The sequence below is a fragment of the Musa acuminata genome, chromosome BXJ2-11, assembly GCF_036884655.1.
Source record: "Musa acuminata AAA Group cultivar baxijiao chromosome BXJ2-11, Cavendish_Baxijiao_AAA, whole genome shotgun sequence".
Taxonomy (NCBI): Eukaryota; Viridiplantae; Streptophyta; class Magnoliopsida; order Zingiberales; family Musaceae; genus Musa; species Musa acuminata.
The window spans coordinates 31,423,991-31,446,588 of record NC_088348.1 but is presented as its reverse complement, the minus strand read 5'-3'; the positions used below and the strand labels follow the sequence as shown (position 1 = coordinate 31,446,588).

Below are 22,598 nucleotides of genomic sequence, written 5' to 3'. Positions count from 1 at the left end.
ATTTCAAATCAGTTATATTAAACTAAAATATATCATGTTTTGAACCTTTGCAAACTACCTAAGAGTGTGCAAATGGTGGGAAGGGATAACAATAGTAGGGTGCAAGAAAAGAAAGAAAAAAGATAAAATAAAATTAGAATGATTGTGAATAATAAAATATTAAGAGATTATGAATAAGAAAAGGATTATAAATAGTAAGAAGGGGAGTGAGCTCCATTGTAAATAGTAAAATTATATTTTATTATTTCTTTTAGGAATTATCCAAAGTAAAGGTTTATATATATATATACATACATATATATATACATACATATATACATATATATATATATATATATATATATATATACATACATACATACATACATACATACATACATACATACATACATACATACATACATACATACATACATACATACATACATACATACATATATAAATATATACATATATATATATATATATACATATATATATACATACATATATATATATACATATATATACATATATATACATATATATATACATACATATATATATACATATATATATATATACATATATATATATATATATACATATATATATATATATATGTTTTAAATCATGTGATAGGGAGGATGGCCGCCTTATCCATATCCTTCAATTTAAGGGCGATTTCGTCAATCTACCCGCACGAGCCGATACTTCAGTCGTGTCGCCCTCCGGTTTACCCTGTTCTCCGTCGGAATGGCGGCCGCGGCAGCGACGGCGTCGACGTTCTCCTTCGGCTCCCTCCCCCTTCCAAGAGCTAAACCGTCTTCTTTCTCCATCTGCTCCGTTAAGCCCCTCATTTCCCTTTGTACCCCTGCCGGCTTCTCTATTCCCCGGTCGTCCTCCCTCCTCCACCCCTTCCCTCTCCCCGCCAAGAGGCGGGCCAGTTGCGGCTTCCTCCGGTGCTCCGCGGTCCAAGATGTTGCTGTGGAGCCGGAGCCGGCGGCGGCGGCTGTGGAGGAGGATGAGATCGGGGAGAAACGGCGGAAAGTCTACGTGGTGAACTTGCCGTGGGACTTCTCCGCGCCGGACATCGAGAAGCTCTTCGCCCAGTGCGGCACTGTCAAAGATGTCGAGGTAGAATCTCCGCTTCATCCAATTCGTTGTCTCTTGTCTTTTGTTGTGTTTCTTGATTGAATGATTGATTGATTGCAGATAATTAAGCAGAAGAATGGAAAAAGCAGGGGCTTTGCCTTTGTCACGATGGCGTCCGGGGAGGAGGCACGCACTGCTGTGGACAAGTTGGACGCATATGTGAGAAATAAGAAGCATTTTGTTTCCCATTGTTCTCTTAAATTTAGTAGCACAGTCAATTATCTTTCTTATCTTATTCCTTGGTTGCTCACATTACAATACAGACCATGCTCCTTAACATGTGATGTCTTATAACCTACTTGCAACTCAACTATGTCGTCCAGTACAAAACTGGTGCTGCTTGCGTAGAGAATTGTAATGGTTCATGATTATGTAGCACTATCTTATATACCTCAGTTGAATGTGGACAATCTCTTTTCTGGTCTTCAAAATTTAGTGTTTGTGATAAGTCCAATTCTTCAGGTGAGTCAAAATCTCGAGTATTCAAAGCATGCAGATGTTAGTAAAACATATTAAAGGGAACAAGTTTCATGATTGTATCTTTTTTTATTCTTGTATCTATGCATTAATTATGTATTCGGCAATGGACGGACATAGTTTTTTCTAGATAATAATGTAGCTAAGTGATATGTGCAAAAAGTGAATTTTATTAATGAACAATTTGTAGGTATTTATTAAAAAAATAGTTTGCTAATAAGTTTCTACACTTTTAGGAGTTGACGGGAAGGATAATCAGGGTAGAATTTGCGAAGAGCTTCAGGAAACCACCACCTTCTCCCCCACCAGGTGCAGTTGCAATTGAGCCACGTCACAAGATCTATGTATCGAATCTTGCTTGGAAAGCCAGGTCTGTCAACCTGAAAGAGTTCTTTGAAAAGTTTAAACCCCTCTCGGCCAGAGTAGTTTTTGAAAACCCAACAGGAAGATCTGCTGGATATGGCTTTGTTGGTTTCGCCACAAAGGAGGAAGCAGAAGCAGCCATTTCTGAACTGGATGGGAAGGTGGTATACAACACTTCATGTTTCAGCTTCTATTTTTTCTACATAATGGTTGATATATGAATTCTCTTTTTGGCATATAAATATCAAAATCATATATCCAAATGCCTGTTCTGTAAGCTGTGTTGCAGATTGGCACATATATGCCTTCATGGGAAAAAGGAGTGTGGCTGTATTGTTTCACTTCCTCGGTTGCAACAAAGACAGATAAACATTCAATTTAATCTTAGGATTTTGGATTCTATATGTGTTTGTATTACAGTGCAAACTTAGTAATGATCTTTTTATCTTTACCAACAAGTGTAGCAAGGACACGAGTCACGCTAGGATATCAGTTCATTCAGAAGCAACTTGAACAAAATGAGGATGACACTCTCAGAGGATAATGGACTAACCCACAAGTGCTGCTTTTGTTGAGTCCATACAGGAGGCATAGCATGTCATATACAAGAACATAATAATTATTAGAAAGTATGTCATAAAGTCCAGATGTTTTCTGACTTGTCCTAGCTATTAACCAATTTGCAATAGGTATGTATAAGACCTACATCTGCAATTAGTTATCCAATAACTTTTTCTGGAGTTTATTAAGATATTTAGAGTATTTCATTTTAATATTTAACATGTTGTATTTCTTTAGAGAAACATGCCTATTAGAAAAGAATAAAAAGAATGGCCTAGATCAACTTCTTGGTTTGCATTATATAGTATTTCAATGTTGAATATATACTTATTTAATTGTGTTTTTTTTTTTCCTTCTGAGTTTTTTTTTTTCGAAAAGGAAAATATTATTAACTTTAGAGCAAGAATTTTAATTTCGAATGATACCGCCCGTACCGGGCGGTACGTACTGGTCCAACAGCAGGCCGGTACGCGGACCAACCACTACCGGGTAGTATCGTCGATTGGAGTTGTTTCCGCCTCGTTACCGCCCGAAATCGGTTGGTAACGGTTGATTTCGACTTTCACCACCGGCTACCTGATGGTATTAGCCGAGGGAGAAGGAAGAAGAGGGAGAAGAAAAGGGAGAACCTGGAGATCCGGCGTCGCTCTCCTTCGACGATCCCGATCCGTCGTCACCCTCCCTTGCTAGACGTCGCATATGAGATGTCGCCTCCTCGGCATCGTCGCCGACTTCTTCTCATTCCTACGGGGAGAAGAAGCTTTGCGGAAAGAAGAAACAAGGCGGCGGCGCGTTGACGACGTCGCTCATTTTTTATTTTTGAACTTATATATATATATATATATATACATTGATCAGTACGCTTATACCATACCATACGAGCTGAGCTTGAAACGTCGGTACGGTATGAAATTACAAACCTTGCTTTAGAGAACAATGTTAAGAGGATTGGATGAACCGGAAAGATCATCCACATTACAGAAAGTTGATAGACCAGATGTTCTTCCATAGTGAGCGAGCTGATGTGCTCTGCAATTACTGGATCTAGGAATATAAGTGAAATAGGAGATCTGAAGAGATTGCATCAATGATGTAATATCCAAGATTATTCCTGTAGGAACCATGGGATCTCCTGAGAACCATCCACATAGTGAATTAGTGCCTAGGTATCTGTTTGAACCCAGATGTTCTTCCAGTGGAGAGTTGCTGCATGGTTTAAAGCTTCCAGGACTGCCAACGCTTCTGCCATGACTGCATTATGAGCTTTGCACAAACTGCAGCCAACAGCAGTGGTTGCAGATTCTGGAGAAGATGAAACCGGTCCCTACGGAAGAATCAGAGGACAAAAAGGAGCCATCATGTTGTAAAATGAAATTAAAATTTCCTGCCCCTATATTATGATTCTGAGTCAATATATGCCCAGTAGTCTCCTCAGGATCAGGTCCAACCTGAAAGTTTTCGTTCATAAGGGCTAATGCCCTATTAACCAGGGAATGAGGATTGGCACAGTGGTTGCGAAATCTGACATTGTTTCTATTAAGCCAAAGGGTCCAAAAACCATTAGGAAATCAGGGAGAGCACTTGGATCGTCTCAGCTTTGGTAAATCCTTCCCTTTTTTTAAGTCAAGTACTCGAAGACGAAGAATTAAAAAATTTGAAGCAAATGCCAGTTTTGAATTGTGTCAAATTCCAAAAGGAAATAGCAACTGGACATTCAAGAAGTATATGCGAAGCAGAATCTGTGTGCACATTGCAGACATAACGGGGATCAGGATGATGATGCAGAATATGTGCAAAAAGGTCAGAGGTAGGCAAAAAATTCCATGACAATTTCCGTAGGAATAGCTTGACCCTTGGAGCACTAGAAAGTTGCCATAACACCTTCCAGCCTTTCCAGTTCTCATCCTTAGTATCTGTTTTTATTTATTGATAGGCGCCACTAGTTGTCAGAGAGCCTAAAAGACTAGGCTACCAAATCCATTTGTCATCATCGGGGTTTCTAGATCTATAAATCCTAAGAATCCTATCAATAAGGCTGGATGAAAAATTTGAGTAGAAGAAGAAACATTCCATCCATTTGTAGAAAAAAGATCTGAAACTGAATAAAAATGTTGGAACTCTCCCACATTAACAAGCGTAGGCCAATGACTGATGGGTATATTATCAATCCATGAGACAAGATATTTGTATTAAGACCATTGCCTGTGACTTTTCTAAATCCACCCCTGATGTTCAAGATTAATTGATTAATGTTACATCTCGATCGAGAAGGATTAGGAATGATAAGTTCGGTCCAAGGGTGCAAGTCCCCATACTTTTGCTCTAAGAATTCGAATCCAAAGAGTATTAGATTTGTTTAAGGTAGGAAGAATACGCTTGGCATTGATTAATTTCTTAACTGTAAGAAGATCATGGATTCCAAGATCATCGCAGTCTTTGGGCTTAGAAACAGTGTCGCAGCTAATAAATTTCATTCAGGGGGAAGAACAATTAGAATTTCAAAAGAAGTTTCTAGAGATTTGGGGCATATGATTAAGTATGACATCCGAAATGTTGCTATCAAATAGAAGATGAGTTGAGTTAGGATTGAGTTGATTACAAAATTAATAAGCACCATTTTTCCTGCCTGAGAAATTAGACCCTTACACTAACCTTGGACTCTTAATAGGGCTTTATCAACCATGGTATTTTGGTAATTTTGTGGAAGCTGACCCAAAACAAGATAGGAACCTTAGGTATTTTATAGGCCAAGAACCTTCTCGAATACCTTGTGAATAATTGAATGTTTGAAGGAAGGTGAGACATGTTTAGAGAAATAGATGTTGGATTTAGATAAATTAACTTTAAGGTTGGTTAGCTTCTAGAAAGTTTGAAGGACTTTAAGGATATTTGAGCAAGATTTTGAATTTGCTCGATAGGAGATTAAAAGGTCATATGCAAACATTAAGTGAGATATATAAATTCCCTAAGGTCAAAGGGTGAGATAAGTTATTGATCACCATAACAAGAAATTTGGGAAGAAAGGATTTGTTGAGAAATTATGAACATGTAGGGTGATAGGGGATCCCCTTGTCGTATGCCACTATAAGATTTAAATTGATTAGAAGAAGTGCCATTGATTAAACATGAAAAAGTGGGGGGAGACATGCAAGTTTGAATTATTTTAATATAATCTAAAAGAAAATTCATATGGTGAAGGGGATCCCCTTCGGCTTATGAAGAATGGCTCTGGATCTTGGAGAGATGGGTCTCTAAGGCTTGATTTGGTTGACCATCTGCAAACCCTTTGGCCTTGCGAAATAGATTCGCCAAGGAAGTAGGCCAAGCAGGGGAAGGGGATGCAAGAGCACTCGAGCGAGGTGGGTGTGTAAGGGAGGAGGATCCGATGGAACGGGAGGAGGGGGACGTGGCGCCTCCAAGGAGGGATGGGGGACAGACTGCGATCGCTAGAGTTTCTCTCTCTCAAAACCCTAGAGAGAGTCTTCCGAGGTTTTAGGTATTATAGGTTGTAACACACTGGAATATTCATTGTGTAAGCTTACTGTCTTTTTCAAGGGTTCATGTATTCACATGTACCTGTCCTCATGTCTGGACAGGATCTTTAGCCAAGCCAATAGGTTTTAAAGAATCAATACTTGTTGGTTAAAGTTGAAAAAAAAAAGCCGTATCTATGCTTAACTCATGCTTACTATTAATTGGTAGATATCTTGATATGCATTCTGCAGTAATTTCCTACAGGTAATATTTGTTGGTTAAAGTTGGAAAACGCCACAACTACACAATTTGTATTTCTCATTAATTGGTAGATAACTTGATAATGCATTCTGTAGTAGTATCCTACAGGCATATATATGTTCAATATAGATAAGTAATCATTTGATTTGCACATTGCAGGAATTGTTGGGCAGACCTGTTCGTTTGAGAATAAGTCAAAGGACTGAGGATAAATCTGAAAGTGAACCTGGGGATTCAGACAGCACAAATGAACTATCAGATGAGTCTTAGAGGCAGTAAATTTCCAACTTTTTTTATTTATATCAGCAAAGGGGACAAGACATGTGTTGACATGTCATGACAGTCATGTACAGCAGCCTTGCTGTTAATACACAGAGAAAGAAGGCATGTAACTTTAATTACTGATACTTTTAACTGCCCCTGAGTATATATTCTTTTCATCTACTCCGATAGAATTTTATTGTGTATGCTTGCAGTTTCTAATAAACAGGGATGTTCTTATGGAGTATCTTTACTCTGAACTTTGAACTGCATACTTCTGGTGTTCAAGTTTTTTGTCTACAAACCACCAAGTGCTTGCCATAATGCTTTTGACCTTAGTGTTCTGTTACATGTGCTGTTGCTGCTTGATTTTGACATTTGAGCTTCTTTACTTTAGGTATTATATATGACTGGTTTTACAGACATAAAATTGGCTGTGTTTGAAATTTATCAGCTTTAACTAGAAATAGCCTTCACTTCTGTTTCTCGGGTTATAGGCAATGAGCAACCTAATGCAAATGTGGTGACAAAGTGTATGTTGGGCATGTAATAAATGAGGACCAATAGGATGCTAATTCATTCTTAAATATCTTGCATCTTCCTCTTGTTTCGATTATCATGTCAACTTGTTTTCTGAAGCTGGTTTCAGGTGACATCCAAGAATAATTCTGCTGTCCTAGAGAAAGCCCTGACAACTTTCATTTTCAATCTTTGAAGGTATGTAGCTGAACACAGACCCTTATCCTAGTTTTGGTTGGAACTGCTCCTTTTACTGCAGTTGAATTTATTGCTGATATTTTCACTATGAGAGGTGCAAAGATATAAGTTGCGGATGATATCGTATTTCTGTTGGTTTCCAATGCAGTAAGATACAAAGCAAAGAAAGATTATAAATTTGAATAGCTACACAGTTCACTTTCTGGAAGTATGATTCAATGCCAATCAATTGTGTTTTACCTGTGGAACTAATCCAAATGCATTTTCTGATTCAAGAACAGTTAGCAGAACCAAACTGAGGCAGACAGGATGGGCAGAGAGCTGTTTCTTGACAGAAGGAATGCTCAAGTACCATCTGTTCATATGGATCTCTGATAAAATGAAAAAGAGATCATAGAAATCAACTGTGGCTTCAAACAAAATGGTGTCAATCTTCTTTCTTAGTTAATATCCTCAATTTTAGCTTTCCTGGAAGTGATGATGGGATGGCATGGGTATTATAATATGGTCAATGTGGACACCAGATGCAACTTTAGATTTTCCTTCCAGCTTTCATGAACACATACTCCATGATCATGGAACCTTTAATGCCTGAAAGTATCATATTGGTAAGATTAGCATAATCTTAAATGGGTCACTGCCCAAAGGCTCATGGCATGAGGGAGGATTCATCACTAAGTTGCATGCCAAGCTCAGGAGCTCTTAGACTCAGAGAGGGGCCCCTGTAGCTCTGTGGAGTTGTGGCTTTTGAGAACTAAAGAGAGCAGGAAGATGATGGTGTCTTAGCTTTATCTGAACCCCCTTTATTCCAAGTTGCCTCTTTCCCTCAAGCCTGTCTTCAGACTTTTGCTGCTGACTCCTCCAAACTTTAGTTGCAGGACTCATCCTTCGACTCATCATGTCATATGCTCCAGTTGGTGTCACCTCCATCAGCAATGCAGATGGGAGTTGTTCTGCTTGAGGTGGATGATTTGGAGCTCACAGTAGGTGGGATTGTTTGTGCGAGAACACAATTAGATGGATGCATGACTGTGTCTTAGTGAACTCTTAAGCCACCACAATAACATGATTTGAGAGAGAAAAGTAAAGATCATCACTGTGAAGGAAGGCAGAGAAAGCTTAGTTCCAAGTGTTTGTTGATTTGACTTTGTGGAGTAGAATGAAGTGTCAATCGGCACCACCAACCCTCAACAACGATTTTTAGGCATTGATATTATTGGCATCCCACAGCACCTCTCCTCGGTCAACCATCCATCACCTCTCCCACTCAGATCTCACCACCATTGCAGAGAAAACAAAGCAAATGACAGGTGAAGGGGCCATTGCATGAAGAAAAGAGAGAAAGAGGTTGACAAAAGCAAATGAGCCGTCTCTCTTCCCTCTTCAATGCTTTGCTTTGCAATCAAGCATGTTTGATTCCTTCATCACGCCTCAAAACCCACCCTTCCAGCTGAAGTAGAGCTCTCTCTCTCTCTCTCTCTTTCTCTCTCTCTCTCTCTCTCTCTCTCTCTCTCTCTCTCTCTCGAGTTCCAAATATAATTCCAACCCTCTCTGTCCTGCGATCACAGTTCTTCATGGCGTTCACCGAAGACCAGCAAACTTGGGTTCCACATGTGCCGACGACGGACTGCTCCATGGGCTTGTGTAGCTTCTACTGCCCCCAGTGGTGCTATGTCATTTTCCCACCACCTCCCCCTGTCGAATTCTCCGGCGACGACTCCGGCCCCACCTTCTCCCCGCTCGTGATCTCCATCATCGGCGTCCTCGCGGGCGCTTTCCTCCTCGTCTGCTACTACACCATCGTCTCCAGATACTGCGGCACCTTTGACTCGCTGCGACGCTGGATCGATCCTCCGGGCGCGGACAACCGCGATCACGGTGACGGTAGCGTCGGCCACTCTCGCCGACGTGATGGTTGGCATACCTCCCCGAAGGACGGGCTCGACGAGGCCTTGATCGGTAAGATTGCGGTCTACAAGTATCGGAGAGGCGATGATACGGTGCAGGGCACGGATTGCTCCGTCTGCCTCAGCGAGTTCCGGGAGGATGACAGCCTCCGGTTGCTCCCCAAGTGCAGCCACGCCTTTCACCTCCGGTGCATCGACACTTGGCTGAGATCGCACTCCAATTGCCCTCTCTGCCGAGCCGATATCGTGTCGGTGCCGCCTCAGTTGCCGGCTGCTCCAGAGTCGGAGAACAGCGTTCGGGCCGAAGACACGGAACGCACAGATGAGATGGTTCTAACCATAGAGGACGAGGAGACGCAACCTGCTGGAAGCAGTGCGGACGCAGCGACTGATCCTCCGCAGGTCTACTGTGATCCGGTAGCGGTGGAGGAGGCCGACACCATAGTTGAGATCGGTGATGACGATACCCAACTAACGAGGCGATCGTTCTCCATGGACGCTGCGCGTGGCAGCCGGGTCTCGATCGCCGACGTCCTACGAACGAGCATGGAGGACGAACTGTTCGTTGTCAGCGGCAGCTCGTCGAGGCGAGCTGCAGGCGAGCACAGTAAGGTAAGGGGCTTGCATTGTGCCCTGAACCCAGTCCTGATGAAGAGGTCGATCTCCAACGGGAGGTTCCGCTTAACGAGGCACGGAAAGCGAAGGAATGGCCTTTCAGTACAAGAATCTCCTGAATAGGATGCATTCATGCAAGACGAGCGCTCCTCTGCGGAAGCAGGGAAGGAGCAGCAGAAGAGCTTCTTCTTCGGCCAAGAGTTGGGGCAACAGCTTCCTGATTGCTCTGTGAGGCTTGTGCCTCCATTTGTTCTCCTTTTCTTTCTTGTGCTTCTTCTGCTTGACACTGACCATAAGCTTGTGTACAGATTCATGTTTTCATGTTTGATCTTGTTCCTTATCGACTCCCTCTGCAACCAAGTAGGTAATGTGAAGAAGAAGCGAGCTGTTCCTTTGATTTCTAAGATCCGTTCCTTTCATCATGTTTGTAATGAAAGCAGTAGCTCATCTTTCCAAGAAGACCCAAAAGCTCATCAGATGAAGAAGATCCAGTTTCAAGGACAAGTTAACATGGTTGGCTGAGACTGCAAGCGTCTTCTGGTAAGGCTATCTGCCTCGGCAAGTAAATTATATTTTGCTTGGGGGATGGATGAACCTTCTGGTTCTGCCCTCTCGTTCTCTATCAACACAAGTTCCATTAGATTGTGACCTTTTATCATGGCCTGCCATGTCGCATTGCCGGGCTCGTGGCGTCTCTTTCCATCAGTCGGCATTGAAGTCGATGGACGTCGCCTCTGTTCATCGTCTATCTCGGTTTAGATAGGATTCGATACATATATTACATACCATCGTGTTGAGATGGTGTGAAGAAGCTGAAGTGGACACATATCATGCTGCACAATTTATCCCTCATCAGAAGTTTGGCTCGACAATGATGGTGGTGGTGGTGGTGGTTGCCCACAACCGGACTGCCGGTGGCCTGTCTCATCCCAAGGAAGTTGACGTACTACCTGCCTGAAAGAAAGATCAGATTTGTGTTTTGGGCTATGAGATGTTCTTTTGATGAAGCTGCTTCTACACGTCAAGAATCCACAAAATGTTACACAATGTCATCTCCATGGAGGCCCATTTTTGGATGCCAGAGTGGGCTTATTGAGATGACACAGTCACACAATCCATGGCAGGGAAGATAAAGAAGAAAAAAGGAAAGCATCACCGGACCACCGAGCTACACCGCACAAGGAAGTAGTTGACCGCTACTGCCATTCTTGCAGAAAGGCTGTTGAATGGCCTGCCCCTACTGGGCTGCAGCAGTCGCCTCAGCTTGAATCAGACAAAGCATACGGTGGATGGCAGCGGCAATGTCATCGACGGTGGCCAGATTGCACCCTTCTTCCACCTGCAATATATCACCACACCACCATACAAACAGAGAACATGAACTTGAAAGGAACTAAGGATCATAATAACTTCCTAATCATTTGCCAGAGACATGCAGACTTGTGAGATTTCTCAAACCAAAGAAAAATCCCTACGATTTGCGAGAACTGTGTAGAGAGGAGGTAGCAATGATGCATGTCTGGTGGTGTTGTTCTCTGTTGGGATTCCCCCTACACTGAGAACTATGTCACATCCGAAGCCATCGAGAGGGGCTCCAGAGGAGCATTCCATGCAGAAGAAAGTGTCGTCTGATGACTGACTCTCAGAAAGGTGAACACTGGTAAAAGGATTAAAAGCAATCTCGCAGCTTTTTGCAGGCCAAATTTGAAGCTACAGGAGGAGAGAAACAGCAAGAGAGAGATATATTGAGGTATAAGAATCATTATTGTCTCTTGGAGTCATTGTGTTCGATCACAATCCAAGAACAGTGCCCTTCGAGGATGCGCAAGAACATGTGCCTATCGACAGGATATCTGACACTTGCCGACTCCACAGGGAAGAAGATAATTTGCTTTCCCTAATCATCCACGCGATAAACGTATCAATCGAAGACGACAAGAGCATAATAGGTAGGTACCTTGACGCTGAGGGAGTAGAGCACCATGGCGTCCAGGGTAGTGAGACTGAGGTGAAGTATGGAAAGCTTGAGGTCCTGAAGCCCACACACTATCTTGACGAGCTGGTGGGGCCTCTTCGGCGACAGGATTCGGACGTTCGCGTGCGTCTCGATCAAGGTCACCTCGATGTCGGCCAACGCCGGCAGCAGCTGGTCCTCCGGTTGAGGGTAGTCGTGAGCTGCGGCGTGGCGCCAGCCGTACTGGGGGAAGGTGAAGAACTGAGCGAAGGGAGGGGAATCGACCCCATGGCTGTGGCTGCTGCTGCTCCTGCTTCCGCCGTCTGCGGTCGCTGGAGAGCTCTCGGGCTTCCCTGCTTGGCGCTGCTGTAGCGTTCTCTTCTGTGCTTCGAGTGATTGGAGAAGCTGCTCCAGCTCCTTCACGAAATCGATAGCTCCTCCGACAATGGAGGCCTGGTCACCCTGTAAAGCCAATGCCAACTCAATCTCGAGCCATCGGAGAGCAATGGTTCAGACATCTCTAACTGAGCAAAGCAAATTGGCCACCGTAACCAATTCCAGAGGAAACAGAAGAGAAGACAAACCCTTTGGATGTAGGAATCGGGCATGAGCGAGCGCAGCACAGCGAGGTGCTCGTTCATCTGCCGGCGGCGATTGCGCTCGACGGCAATGTGGGTCATCCTCTGGTTCTCCGCGTCCTCCTTGTTCTTGTGCGTCCTCTGCCTCCGCCGCTTCCTCCTTCCTTGCCCTGCTACTTCCGCGCTCTGCCTCCTTTCGTCCGTGCCTCCGGAGTAGCCACCCACTACATCGTCGCCGCCGGCATTGTGGAACCTCGAACTCGAGGCGCGACCAGAATGGTGTGATGTGGTGGCGGTGATGGTGTCGTAGAAGAAGAAGGGAGGAAGCCCGGCGGAAGCCAATGCTTCCAGTGTCATGGTGCTCCTTACGTTGGTGTTTGCGTGTGTTTGCTAGTGCTTTCTACGCTTCCCTTTCACCTCATCCTTCCACTCCACAAACTTCAAGGTAAACCATGTAACGCTTCTCGCTCCCCAGCTGCATGATCGGAAAACACTCCAAGCTACTCGGCACCAAGGCCCGGCTTTTGTTGCAGAGTCGAGTAGTGTCGTTGAAACGGAGGGAGCGGCCGAGAGGTCACACGTGAGAGGTCAGGAACTGGTAAGAGCTTTTCTCCTCGAAAAAGCGAGCAGGAAGGATCTCTTGAAATCTGTTTCCCAAATCCATAGGTACTGTCAGCCCATGTCTTCTTCACCCAACAGTGGGGAGCCTAATGGAAGCACATGACACCAGGCAAAACACCCAACAAAACTAGTTGTTTTGGCCATCTCTCTCTCTCTTTCTCTCTCTCTAAGGACACAGCTATGTCAGCTCTTGTCTTGACCCGAGGGTGGGGTGCCCCATTGAGACCACATGACAACTGCGGTGAGACAACAAAACTAGATGGTCATTGCCTGAGCATTAGGCCCAGTGAAATCTTTTGCAGAAAGAACAGCAGAGAGAGAGAGAGAGAGAGAGAGAGAGAGAATCCAAAAATGCCATCCATATTACATCCTCTACTTTTGCATCGTCATATTAGGAAGCTGTCAGTGCTTCCGCTAAAGGGGATGAGTCACAGAGGTACTCACCAAAAACCACATGCGGTCCAAATCAGAGTCCACAAGGGTTATAGCTTTAGACTGTGATGCCACTGTTGACGAGCTGTGCGAGGTTTATATCCATGATCGATACATACAAGTCTATAAACGCTGCATCAAACCAAGTTAACACTGTGGTTCAACTATAGCTGGCAACTGTTGCATGACCATTCTGCTGCTGAAAAGAACTGCTACAGAAGGATTCTCCAGAAGATCTATTTCAAGAATTCAGTCAACAACTTCACGGGAAGCTATATATAGCCCTGCTTTTTGTCACTTCATGATAGATTCCAGCAACCTTTTTCTTTTCGCATCATTTCACTCCCTTTCTTTTTCCTTTTTTACATGAAGAATTTGGTAGAAAATTACAGAAACTTCAGACTGAGCAAAACACCGAGACTATAATTTAGCTGCTGCAGAATAAACAATGCAACAAGTCCAGCCAGCCAGCCATGGATCAAATGGTTGCTGTCCATGTAACAATTGGTCTTGCAGCTTTTACTCCTACACGACGAAGAAGGTGAGACAAGTCCACATCACCGTTCGTATGTAATCTGTTGTTGTTGCAGCTTTGCCTCAGCTACAGCGTAATATGAGCTGCATGTATCATGAAACAGAGTTTTCCGAGCTTAAGCAGATGGAGCACCTCCACGTCGGGAGGGGAAGAATTTAAGATAGCAAGGAGAAGACGAGGAGCGGAAGAAGGTAGGTGGGGATGGACATGTTCGTCAAGGCGAGCACACTCGCCAGCGGCGAGAGAAGAGGGAAGGAAGGACGACCATACAAACGACATGAAATACTCTGTTTTCCATATGAAGTGGTGCTGTGACGGGTTCAAGTGTGCCGTATCACAGCCATCATCTGATAGATAGAGGGGAAGGAAGGAAGGTGAGCCAACTTTGGACCATGGTCCAACTTGTGTCAGGGAATCCATGTGAACACCATCTCGGATACCACGTCAATCATCCTCTCTCTCTCTCTCTCTCTCTCTCTCTCTCTGTACCTGTGTGAAGTGGCATCGATACAATTCTGGAGGTGTACCTTTTGTTTATATGTCCTATCTGAACTATCGACGCGATCTCCTCTAGAGAGGACCATTGCAAATAACCTTGTTACTACGCATTGTTCTTAGCATCATTATAATCCAATGGACATTAGATTCTACTACAAGTCACTACAGTCTTCCGTTATCTAGTTGAATATTCATTGGAAAAGAGCGGTGTCCATCGTGTACAACAACTTTGCCTTCAAATCTCTCTCTCTCTCTCTCTCTCTCCAGATGAGCTTTTGGTCTTAATCTGATGCTTCCTGTGGTTAATGGTCATGGTGGGAGAAGCTTCAGGGACGCCAGAAGTTGCACTGTCTTTGATTTCTTTCATGGCTGCACACTTCCCAAATGCCATGATCGAGAAGGTGATTCTCTCCATTCACATCGCGAGAGGTTCAGGACGAAGAATTCGGCTTCTGAGTTTGGTGACGAAGATTCTGTCAAGCATCAACCACGCATGCATGCAATACTCTCGGTGGAAGCTGTTGCCGATGGAGAGATCGAACTCGAGGTAAAAGTACACAAAGTTCCTCCAGTCTCACGAGAGCAACCGCAGCAACAAGACAGCATCAGACATCACAAGACATGATGATCACATTATGTGCAACTCTTGAGTTGTATCACAAACATAACTCGCTCACTCACATCCTCCTCCATGGTTATTACTGTTCGCTACGATTCACTGTAACGATCCACCAAAGAAGTAAACGCTGACACTGTTCCATTTGACAGGAACATTCCAATGGGAAAAGGACTCGACTCCAACACAAGGCCATTATTGGTTCTTTGCAATTCTTCTGTCTGTCTGTCTGTGTGTGCAAGCAGACTAGGAAACAAACATAAGCACCAAAACTGGGGAGAGAGAGACTTTATTGCGACCGTCCTCTGCCGTGGGGTACTGCCTATATATATATATATATGTGTGTGTGTGTGTTAATGGTAATGTACAAGGCGCTCCAAGATGAAGAAGTGACGCCGTCTTTTTCTTTGGACTACATACTTGTCAACGGAATTCAAGGGACAAAGATTCGCTGGGAGAATTAAAGAAATAGTACGCTCCTTTCGTGAGAATCTTTACGGCTGATAGATTTGGAGGACTCGATAAGTCTGACTGATAGATCAGATGAGCAATGTAGAATCTTTACGGCTGTTAGTTAGATTTGGAGGACTCGATAATAATAGGGCCCATGGGCCGTCAATAAGTACTTACGGGCTATAAATGAGGGCCCACGTGACATGGTTTTGGCATGCTTTGCTCTCCGCACGTCTCCTTGTCGAGATGAGCTTCCGCGTCTGTCTCGCTTGTCAACCTCAAGACAGGCCCGACAAGATATAGACCCTCAGGTTCGCGTCCAGAAGGTGCGCAGACAAATCTTGATGTCGCAGTTCGCCCACAGCTAATGAGTGGTTTCTTGCGGCCTATGAGAAGGAACGAGTGGCCAAACCAAATACGATTTCTCTGGGGCAAAGCAAGACGGTGTCGGCCGTCTTGCCATGTCGCACACGTGCATCGTCAGTATCCACACGGTGAGAGCTGCTCGTCGACGGAGCAAATTCCTCCGTCCCTGTCAAACCTGTGAGGAAGAATACACATGTTCGCATGGAACATGTTTCTTGAATCCTGCTTCGTCCTTCCCAGCCATCGTTGCTGCCAATCGAAGAAAGTAAACGGGAACGGGACGACTGCGTCTGCATGCGTGCAAATACACACCTACGACGGAACCGCGCCGCCAAACGGTGCGCTTGGCGAAACCGCGCGGCGGCTCGCCCGCTGGTTCACCAGCATCCCTCGGCCACCGTGTTGTATATAGCCCACGCGTCATGAGCCCCTCGAGTTGAACTGGTGGGGAGGAAGGAAGAGAGAAGACGAGGAACTCGAAAGAAGATCTATTTTTTCTTTGATTCCTGTAATTAAAACCTTTTCTTCGATCGGCTCTCTTCTTAATTACAAGAAGGAAGCGAGAAAAGAGAGCGAAGAATTTCCAGCTGAAATGGAGCTCAGCTGCGTCGCTTCTCCCCGTGGCCTCTACGTCTTCCCATCCACCTCTGCTTCTTCCGGATGTGGCTTCTGCCGCCGGGATAGGAGGAAGGTTGCTGGATGGTCTAGAAGAATCAATGCGTCGACGGAGGGAAGCCCCGAGCCGATCCACACCGCAGGCGCCAACAAGCCACAGCGTAGGGATTTCCCCACCGGCGGTCCCGCGATGGACGTGTCCGCGTCGCCGGTATCTTCGGGTACCACGAGCACCACCGTTGTCGAGCGGAGCCTCGCTGGCGGCGGGGACTACGATTTCTCAGTCTTGGAGAAGCTGGCCGCCGTCGTCAGGCTTAGCTACGGGATAGGTTTGAGCCAGCGAATTCCTTTTGCTTTCCTTTTCGTGGTTTCTCTTACACCGCAACGTCTGATTCGATGCTGTAAATGCATGGATAGGTCAAAAAAGACAGAGAATTCGTTGTTGCCGATCGAATACTCTCTGTTCGATGATTTTGGTGTGAGAAAAGAAATGCACACATAGAATTACTGATCTCGTTGTTCGAAGCAGGCATATACGGAGCCATGGCGCTCGCGAGCAAGTTCGTATGCGCCATCTCGGGGACGGATTGGACAGGCGCGTTCCATCCGTCGCCGGAAGCGATCGTGAGCGGCCTCTGTTATGCTGCTCCACCAATAGTGGCTCTGCTCTTCATCCTAGATGTACGTAAAAGATGCCTCTTTGTCGCTCATGTCGACTCCTCCCTGCAAATCCGTGACTCTGTCATAAGTAAACATCACCTTCTAGCGGACATTGTTACCCCCACAGGACGAGGTCGTGAAGCATTCACCTCATGCTCGTGCTATTAGAGATGTGGAGGACGAGGAGCTCCAGAACTTCTTCCATGGCATGTCACCATGGCAGGTATTCTCTGTGATATATCTCCTGTATCTTGGAGTGGCGATCGCTAAGAATATGATGTTCTTGTAGCTCATGCTCATTGTTACTGCGAGTTCAATCGGGGAGGAGCTCTTTTATCGGGTTGCTGTTCAGGTAATTCCTTGGAACAACAAAGGAGCTCTCTTTCTTCGATCGATCCCCACAGTAAACGATGATATAGAGATCTCTGACCTACTGCTTGTCCAAATCAGCTCCCTTTTCATCTAATCCTGCAACAATTACAGGGAACAATGGCTGATGTGTTCTTGAGGGGCACCGAGCTCATGAAAGATGCACATGGAATCACATCTCTGGTATGTTGTTTCCGGCCGACACAGACTTACTTTAATCATTATGTACAAGGAAGAGCTGATGAATGTAATTATGATTTCTCCAATCATTCTAGACTGGTGTTCTGCCTCTGTTTGTCCCCTTTGCTCAAGCATTTGCTGCTGCTATCACGGCTGCTCTTACAGGGTCATTGTATTATGTTGCTACAGCTGCCGGCGGTGTGTCCGTCCTCTTCCCAAGAAACTTCATGTACCTCTCTCGTTCTTATAGTCGTTCTCCAGCTCATGAATCTGTTAACTTCTTGCAGATCCTATTTATGTGGCTGCACCAGTGCTAAGTTCTCCCACTGGCCGTGAAGATCTCAAGAAGCTTCTTGCGGGTAGATTTACACTCGGTACATTATCTATTAGCGAGACGATGTCTCATGCTGCATGCACATAAATCTGGATAGGTGTTGATGTTATGCAGCTTGGTGTGAAAGAAGGCAAATGAAGAAGATATATTCTCCACTTCTGGAAGCTTTGCTAGCTCTCTACCTTGGATTCGAATGGATTCAGGTGGTACAGCTTCCTCTATCACAGTGAGCAGCCATTGCTTCATAAATTGTGGACTTACATGATCAATTTGTGATGCATGTGTAGACTCGTAATATTCTAGCGCCTATGATCACACATGGGATGTATTCTGCTGTTTTGCTGGGACATGGGCTCTGCAGGATTCATGATGGGGAAAGGCAAGTGAAGGTGGAGTCGAAGAACTCCAATGAACCAATCGTAGAGCAAACAAGATGATCATGAGACATGAGCCTAAAAGATTTTTTGGTCAAATTAACAAGATGCTGGAACTCTTGTCATGTGGATCAAAAATCATTGTAATGAGAGGGGATGTGTTATTCTGCAGCTCTTGAAACCATCACCATAGCTGCAAGTCATGAGAATTGTGTACAGAAGGATGCTCTACAACTGTATCAACATTCTTGAAAGTGTCTTTTTTGTTCTCATTACCATGACATATCATTCTGCTTCCTCAGCCATCACACAGAAACATCAATGAGCATCTTAGCATGCCCTGAATAGAACATCTTTTTTTAATCTCCAGATGATGTTTAGAAATATACTCCTGGGCTAACCAAGTCAATTCACCTTGTCTTATTAAAATACAAACAGAATATAAGTTTCATGCTTTTGGAATGCCCTGAAACAATCAAGTGATCATCCATGGGGGTTTTATTCAGTCAACCAGAGTGCTTGACATTTAGTAACTACTTCATTAGTTCACCCTGAAAACAATTGAGAGATGTACAATCTTCATGCAGCATAAGTCTGATGGTAAATAGACAACAACAGTCTTTGCTTATATAAACTATAGAACTGAAAAAAAGGAAGAAAAAAAAAAGAGAAGAAAAAAGACCTTCGAAACATCACAAATTTCTAGCGGAAAGCAAGGTTCATAGTCCACCGACAACTCAAAATTTCATAACATGGTACAACAGCCGCTTTCTTCAGCAGGAGCTACCATGGCTTGCTTGTATCTTCCTGGGCCTGATGAATTGTAGGTGAACATAGAGGAATCAAGGCCGTACTGTCGAGAAGCAAGACAACACCGGGAAAGAATTACAACTAGAGGATGCAAAACATGAAAATATCTATTACGAAATATTTCCCGACAAAAAATTACCTTTTCCCTCAGCCATTGGATATATGCAACAGTACTGCTTGGATGCTGATCAAGAGCACTGTGTACAGGTACTCCAGTTGCTGGAACTCCTTGCCCAATGATCAATGGTTCCTGGATGTCATATCTCGGAGCATTATATTCATCATCACTATCATACTCAGCAGGCATTTCACTGCTTTCGTTATGAGAGCCAACAAGAATACCAGAGCCTGTGGATAAGCATTGATACCGTGCCTCGTTAAAACTTTTATTGTTGGAGCTACTGTTAAATATTAAATAATATTGAACTTTAAAATGTCTTATCAGTTTCAAGTAGATGGACAGATCAACAAAACCTTCCAAATGCAAAAAATAGAAGTATTACTACCATAACTTCAGTAACATTCCACAATTACCTCCAAAACAACAGCACCAAGTGCTACCCATTTTGCTATCTTCAAGTGATGCTCCAAAAAATCATCTATCATGTCAAAATTTCCAGTTACATCAGCTGGAATATACTGCAAATGAACTACATGTCAAAACTAGCTTGAAAGGAGAACCAGCACAGAAATTAGAGACGTTAGAACAAGACTCACATCCTTCCAGCTGTGATCAAACAATATGAAAGCTGCAACACCTAACTAACTCGACCAGAATCAACAAGGTCACCAAGAAAGAATACTATCTAGGTTAAGTAAAGCATCAAACTGACAACTAGACACAAATATAAATTCTAGAACTTGCATAGTTTATGTTAGAAGCATTTTCAGCATCAGCTTATCACTTAGAATGGCACGGAAAGAAATTATGCCAAGAATAGTGGATTCAAGTGTGAACAAGTTGAACTTAGTCATGATGAGATTGATCTGGACATAATATTTTTTTTGCTCAGTATTAGATTTCATAAACTACACAAAGAAATATAGAAAACCTCCATTGTTTTCAAGCCTTCACTTATGTTTGATCAAATGAAACCAGAAGGCGAAAAAAATACTTCAAGCAACGGCAGAACCACATGAAGAATGAGGAGTCAGATATGCTTTGAATGAAATGAAAGTAAATAATTATAGCACTTAGAATTTACAGGTAAGAAATCTAAGATAAATTGTAGAAATCAGCAAATCTTCAGGAATACAAAAGACAGGCAACATCCATTCGTTGTGACTGCTGCGATGCAGCCAAAGCATGATACGACAAACAGAGTAACTCCAACACCAATAAACAAGTAAATGAACCTGCAATAGCATCATCTTATCAGTCTGATTGTCAAAACCTGTCTATGAAAGAACATAATGTGGAGAAAAGCGTATAAAACAATCCAAGGCACCACATGTTAACATGGCTGTAGATACAGAGTATTGACCACAAATAACACAAGGATCAAAATGTTACTAGTAAAGCAAAATTTCCTACAACTGAGACATTGGTTGGACCATTTATGTGCAATGTAGCCTGTCATGCTAATTTTTGGTGAAGAAACCTGACAGATGACACCTTGTGTGGTCAAAGGAGACAGTGAAAATCAGTTACCAGAATATGCATAATATAACTAAAAACGCAATCACTTTGTCTGTTGATATTTTTGTACTTCATATGGACAATTGGATGAAAACTGTAAAGCAGCTAAACACTTTAATCTGTTACGAGATGGCATAGTTATCTATAGCATTTTCCTCACCAGAACTAGGCATAACTGGAGCCTCTATCATATTGCATTACTTCAAATGGAAGCTGCAAGATCAAGTATTTGCACAAAGAATAGGATATATTTATTAAGAAACCATATTAAATCATTGATAAGCAGGTAAATTATGACTCATGATAAAAATCTTCTCTGTTTCAATTAAAATAACTGATATATAGAAAAATCACCATAGGATCTACGTCGTAGCGAAGTACCAATGCTAAAGGCAAAGAAAGAGAAAGTTTTTACACTGTTTAGACAAAGACTTATGTCAAGCAGCAAAGGAGGAATTCATTAAAATGATAAATAGCACAAGCAACATTCTACAACCCCACATTATGAGAATTTTTATACTATCTGAAAGCATCTCAAAAGGACTCCCTGAATAAAAGAGTTGTCATGCACACACGTGCACAAGAACACACTACCTCAAATTCATCAACACGACTAAAACCCGGGTTCTAGAGCTTCGCCATATGTAGGTTTGGCGAACTCATGCTGACACTGTGGAGTCTTATCTAGTTTTGCAAATTAGTCCTTGCTGATTCTAATGTGGCCTGGAACAAATCTTCGGTAAACAGGGAGTGCCGGTATGGGATGCTACAACTATTTCAGAACTATGGAAAAGCAAATTCTTCAAGGGATGAGGAATCAGGTTTGACATGTAAATCCGTATAAATAGGCTTAGTAAGACTTAATGAATTTTACCTATACAACTGAAAGCAAAACCGGAAATTAGCCAAACTGAAGAAATAGCGGGCTAAAAAGAAAGAGAAACCGGAGATGTACATACCAAGCTTTCGGCAGTTTATCAAGAAATACTTGTCGAAAGGGAAATAGTTACGATCATGGGCCGACCAAACTTCGAGAACTCAGGATGGCCACTCGTCGGCGATACGGGAACATTCCCGGCAGACGAAGCCGTATTCCACTCTACCAGCAAGTAGACCCCGTACCCCATTATCGCTAGTCCCGTAAGCGTCAACAAGAAGTTGAGAAGATTCAGCAGGCACTCCCACAACCTCCGGCAAGCCATGATTTACCTCCCCTCTCCTTGACCCACAAATCAACAGTTGCCTTCCTCAATCACCAGCCCTGACTCACAAATCCCGATCTCATCAACCTGAATTCCGACTTCAAAGAACCCAAAACACGAAATCTTCAGATCAAGGACTAGAAAGAGCGAAACTTGGGCCGGGATTCAGTGCAACAACTGCCGCTCGATTGTTTCTGAAGGGAAATCCAAGAGAGCTTGGAAAGATTGATGGCAATTGACTGAACGAGGTCAAAATTCTCTTTTCTCTCGCTTGCTGATATTTTGTGGCTTCGATCGATGGGCGAAAGAAGGAATCGCTGAGTAGAATCTCTGCCTTCGTCGTTTGAACCCGACGAAAGAAATCGAAAACTGGACCCAAAAATCGTAGCAAAATTAATGAACCGCTCCATAGTTGGTGCACTTGAGGAACTTCTCCAGCGGTTCCTTTACCATATGAACGTAAAATTCCTGCATCACACCGCCCATTTGGCTCATTCACGGTTTTCTTGTCGTGAGGCCCGGAAACAAATTCCCCATTTTAGGAAAAGTAATGGAGAGGATCCATCGTTACGTTTCTGATGTCTCGACGGAA

At 43.5% G+C, this 22,598-nt stretch overlaps 4 protein-coding genes and 1 pseudogene across 7 annotated transcripts; 3 read left to right on the top strand and 2 right to left on the bottom strand.

The window, feature by feature from the left end:
• The first annotated feature begins 677 nt into the window (after positions 1-677).
• LOC103972197 (28 kDa ribonucleoprotein, chloroplastic) lies at positions 678-6,778 on the top strand. The gene is made up of 4 exons (XM_009386431.3): positions 678-1,116; positions 1,195-1,293; positions 1,848-2,135; positions 6,430-6,778. Exons 1-4 carry the CDS (start codon positions 736-738, stop codon positions 6,538-6,540), a joined length of 879 nt encoding a protein of 292 aa, XP_009384706.2. The 5' UTR covers positions 678-735; the 3' UTR covers positions 6,541-6,778.
• A 648-nt stretch (positions 6,779-7,426) lies between these two features.
• On the top strand, positions 7,427-10,192 carry LOC103972196 (E3 ubiquitin-protein ligase Os04g0590900). The gene is made up of 2 exons (XM_009386430.3): positions 7,427-8,703; positions 8,817-10,192. The coding sequence occupies exon 2, from the start codon at positions 8,823-8,825 to the stop codon at positions 9,891-9,893; it is 1,071 nt and encodes a 356-aa protein (XP_009384705.2). The 5' UTR covers positions 7,427-8,703; positions 8,817-8,822; the 3' UTR covers positions 9,894-10,192.
• Positions 10,193-10,839: 647 nt separating this feature from the next.
• Positions 10,840-13,197, bottom strand: LOC135626837 (transcription factor bHLH96-like). Its single transcript, XM_065132513.1, has 3 exons — positions 12,309-13,197; positions 11,728-12,186; positions 10,840-11,109 (listed from the first exon to the last, which is right to left on the bottom strand). Exons 1-3 carry the CDS (start codon positions 12,657-12,659, stop codon positions 11,008-11,010), a joined length of 912 nt encoding a protein of 303 aa, XP_064988585.1. The 5' UTR covers positions 12,660-13,197; the 3' UTR covers positions 10,840-11,007.
• Positions 13,198-15,592: 2,395 nt separating this feature from the next.
• Positions 15,593-18,630, top strand: LOC135626836 (uncharacterized). Of its 4 annotated transcripts, none has more exons than XR_010492471.1 (9): positions 15,594-16,767; positions 16,968-17,119; positions 17,205-17,321; positions 17,388-17,450; positions 17,582-17,650; positions 17,743-17,845; positions 17,935-18,006; positions 18,079-18,184; positions 18,269-18,406. XR_010492471.1 is itself a non-coding variant. In XM_065132509.1 (9 exons), exons 1-9 carry the CDS (start codon positions 16,416-16,418, stop codon positions 18,416-18,418), a joined length of 1,167 nt encoding a protein of 388 aa, XP_064988581.1. In that variant the 5' UTR covers positions 15,801-16,415; the 3' UTR covers positions 18,419-18,630. The 4 variants fall into 4 exon arrangements, 3 of the variants coding, with proteins under 3 accessions (XP_064988583.1, XP_064988581.1, XP_064988582.1); XM_065132509.1 differs by having other exon boundaries at positions 15,801-16,767; positions 18,096-18,184; positions 18,269-18,630; XM_065132510.1 differs by having other exon boundaries at positions 15,811-16,767; positions 17,226-17,321; positions 18,096-18,184; positions 18,269-18,630.
• Positions 18,631-18,801: 171 nt separating this feature from the next.
• On the bottom strand, positions 18,802-22,582 carry LOC103972647 (tobamovirus multiplication protein 2A-like; annotated as a pseudogene).
• Between the last annotated feature and the right edge of the window lie 16 nt (positions 22,583-22,598).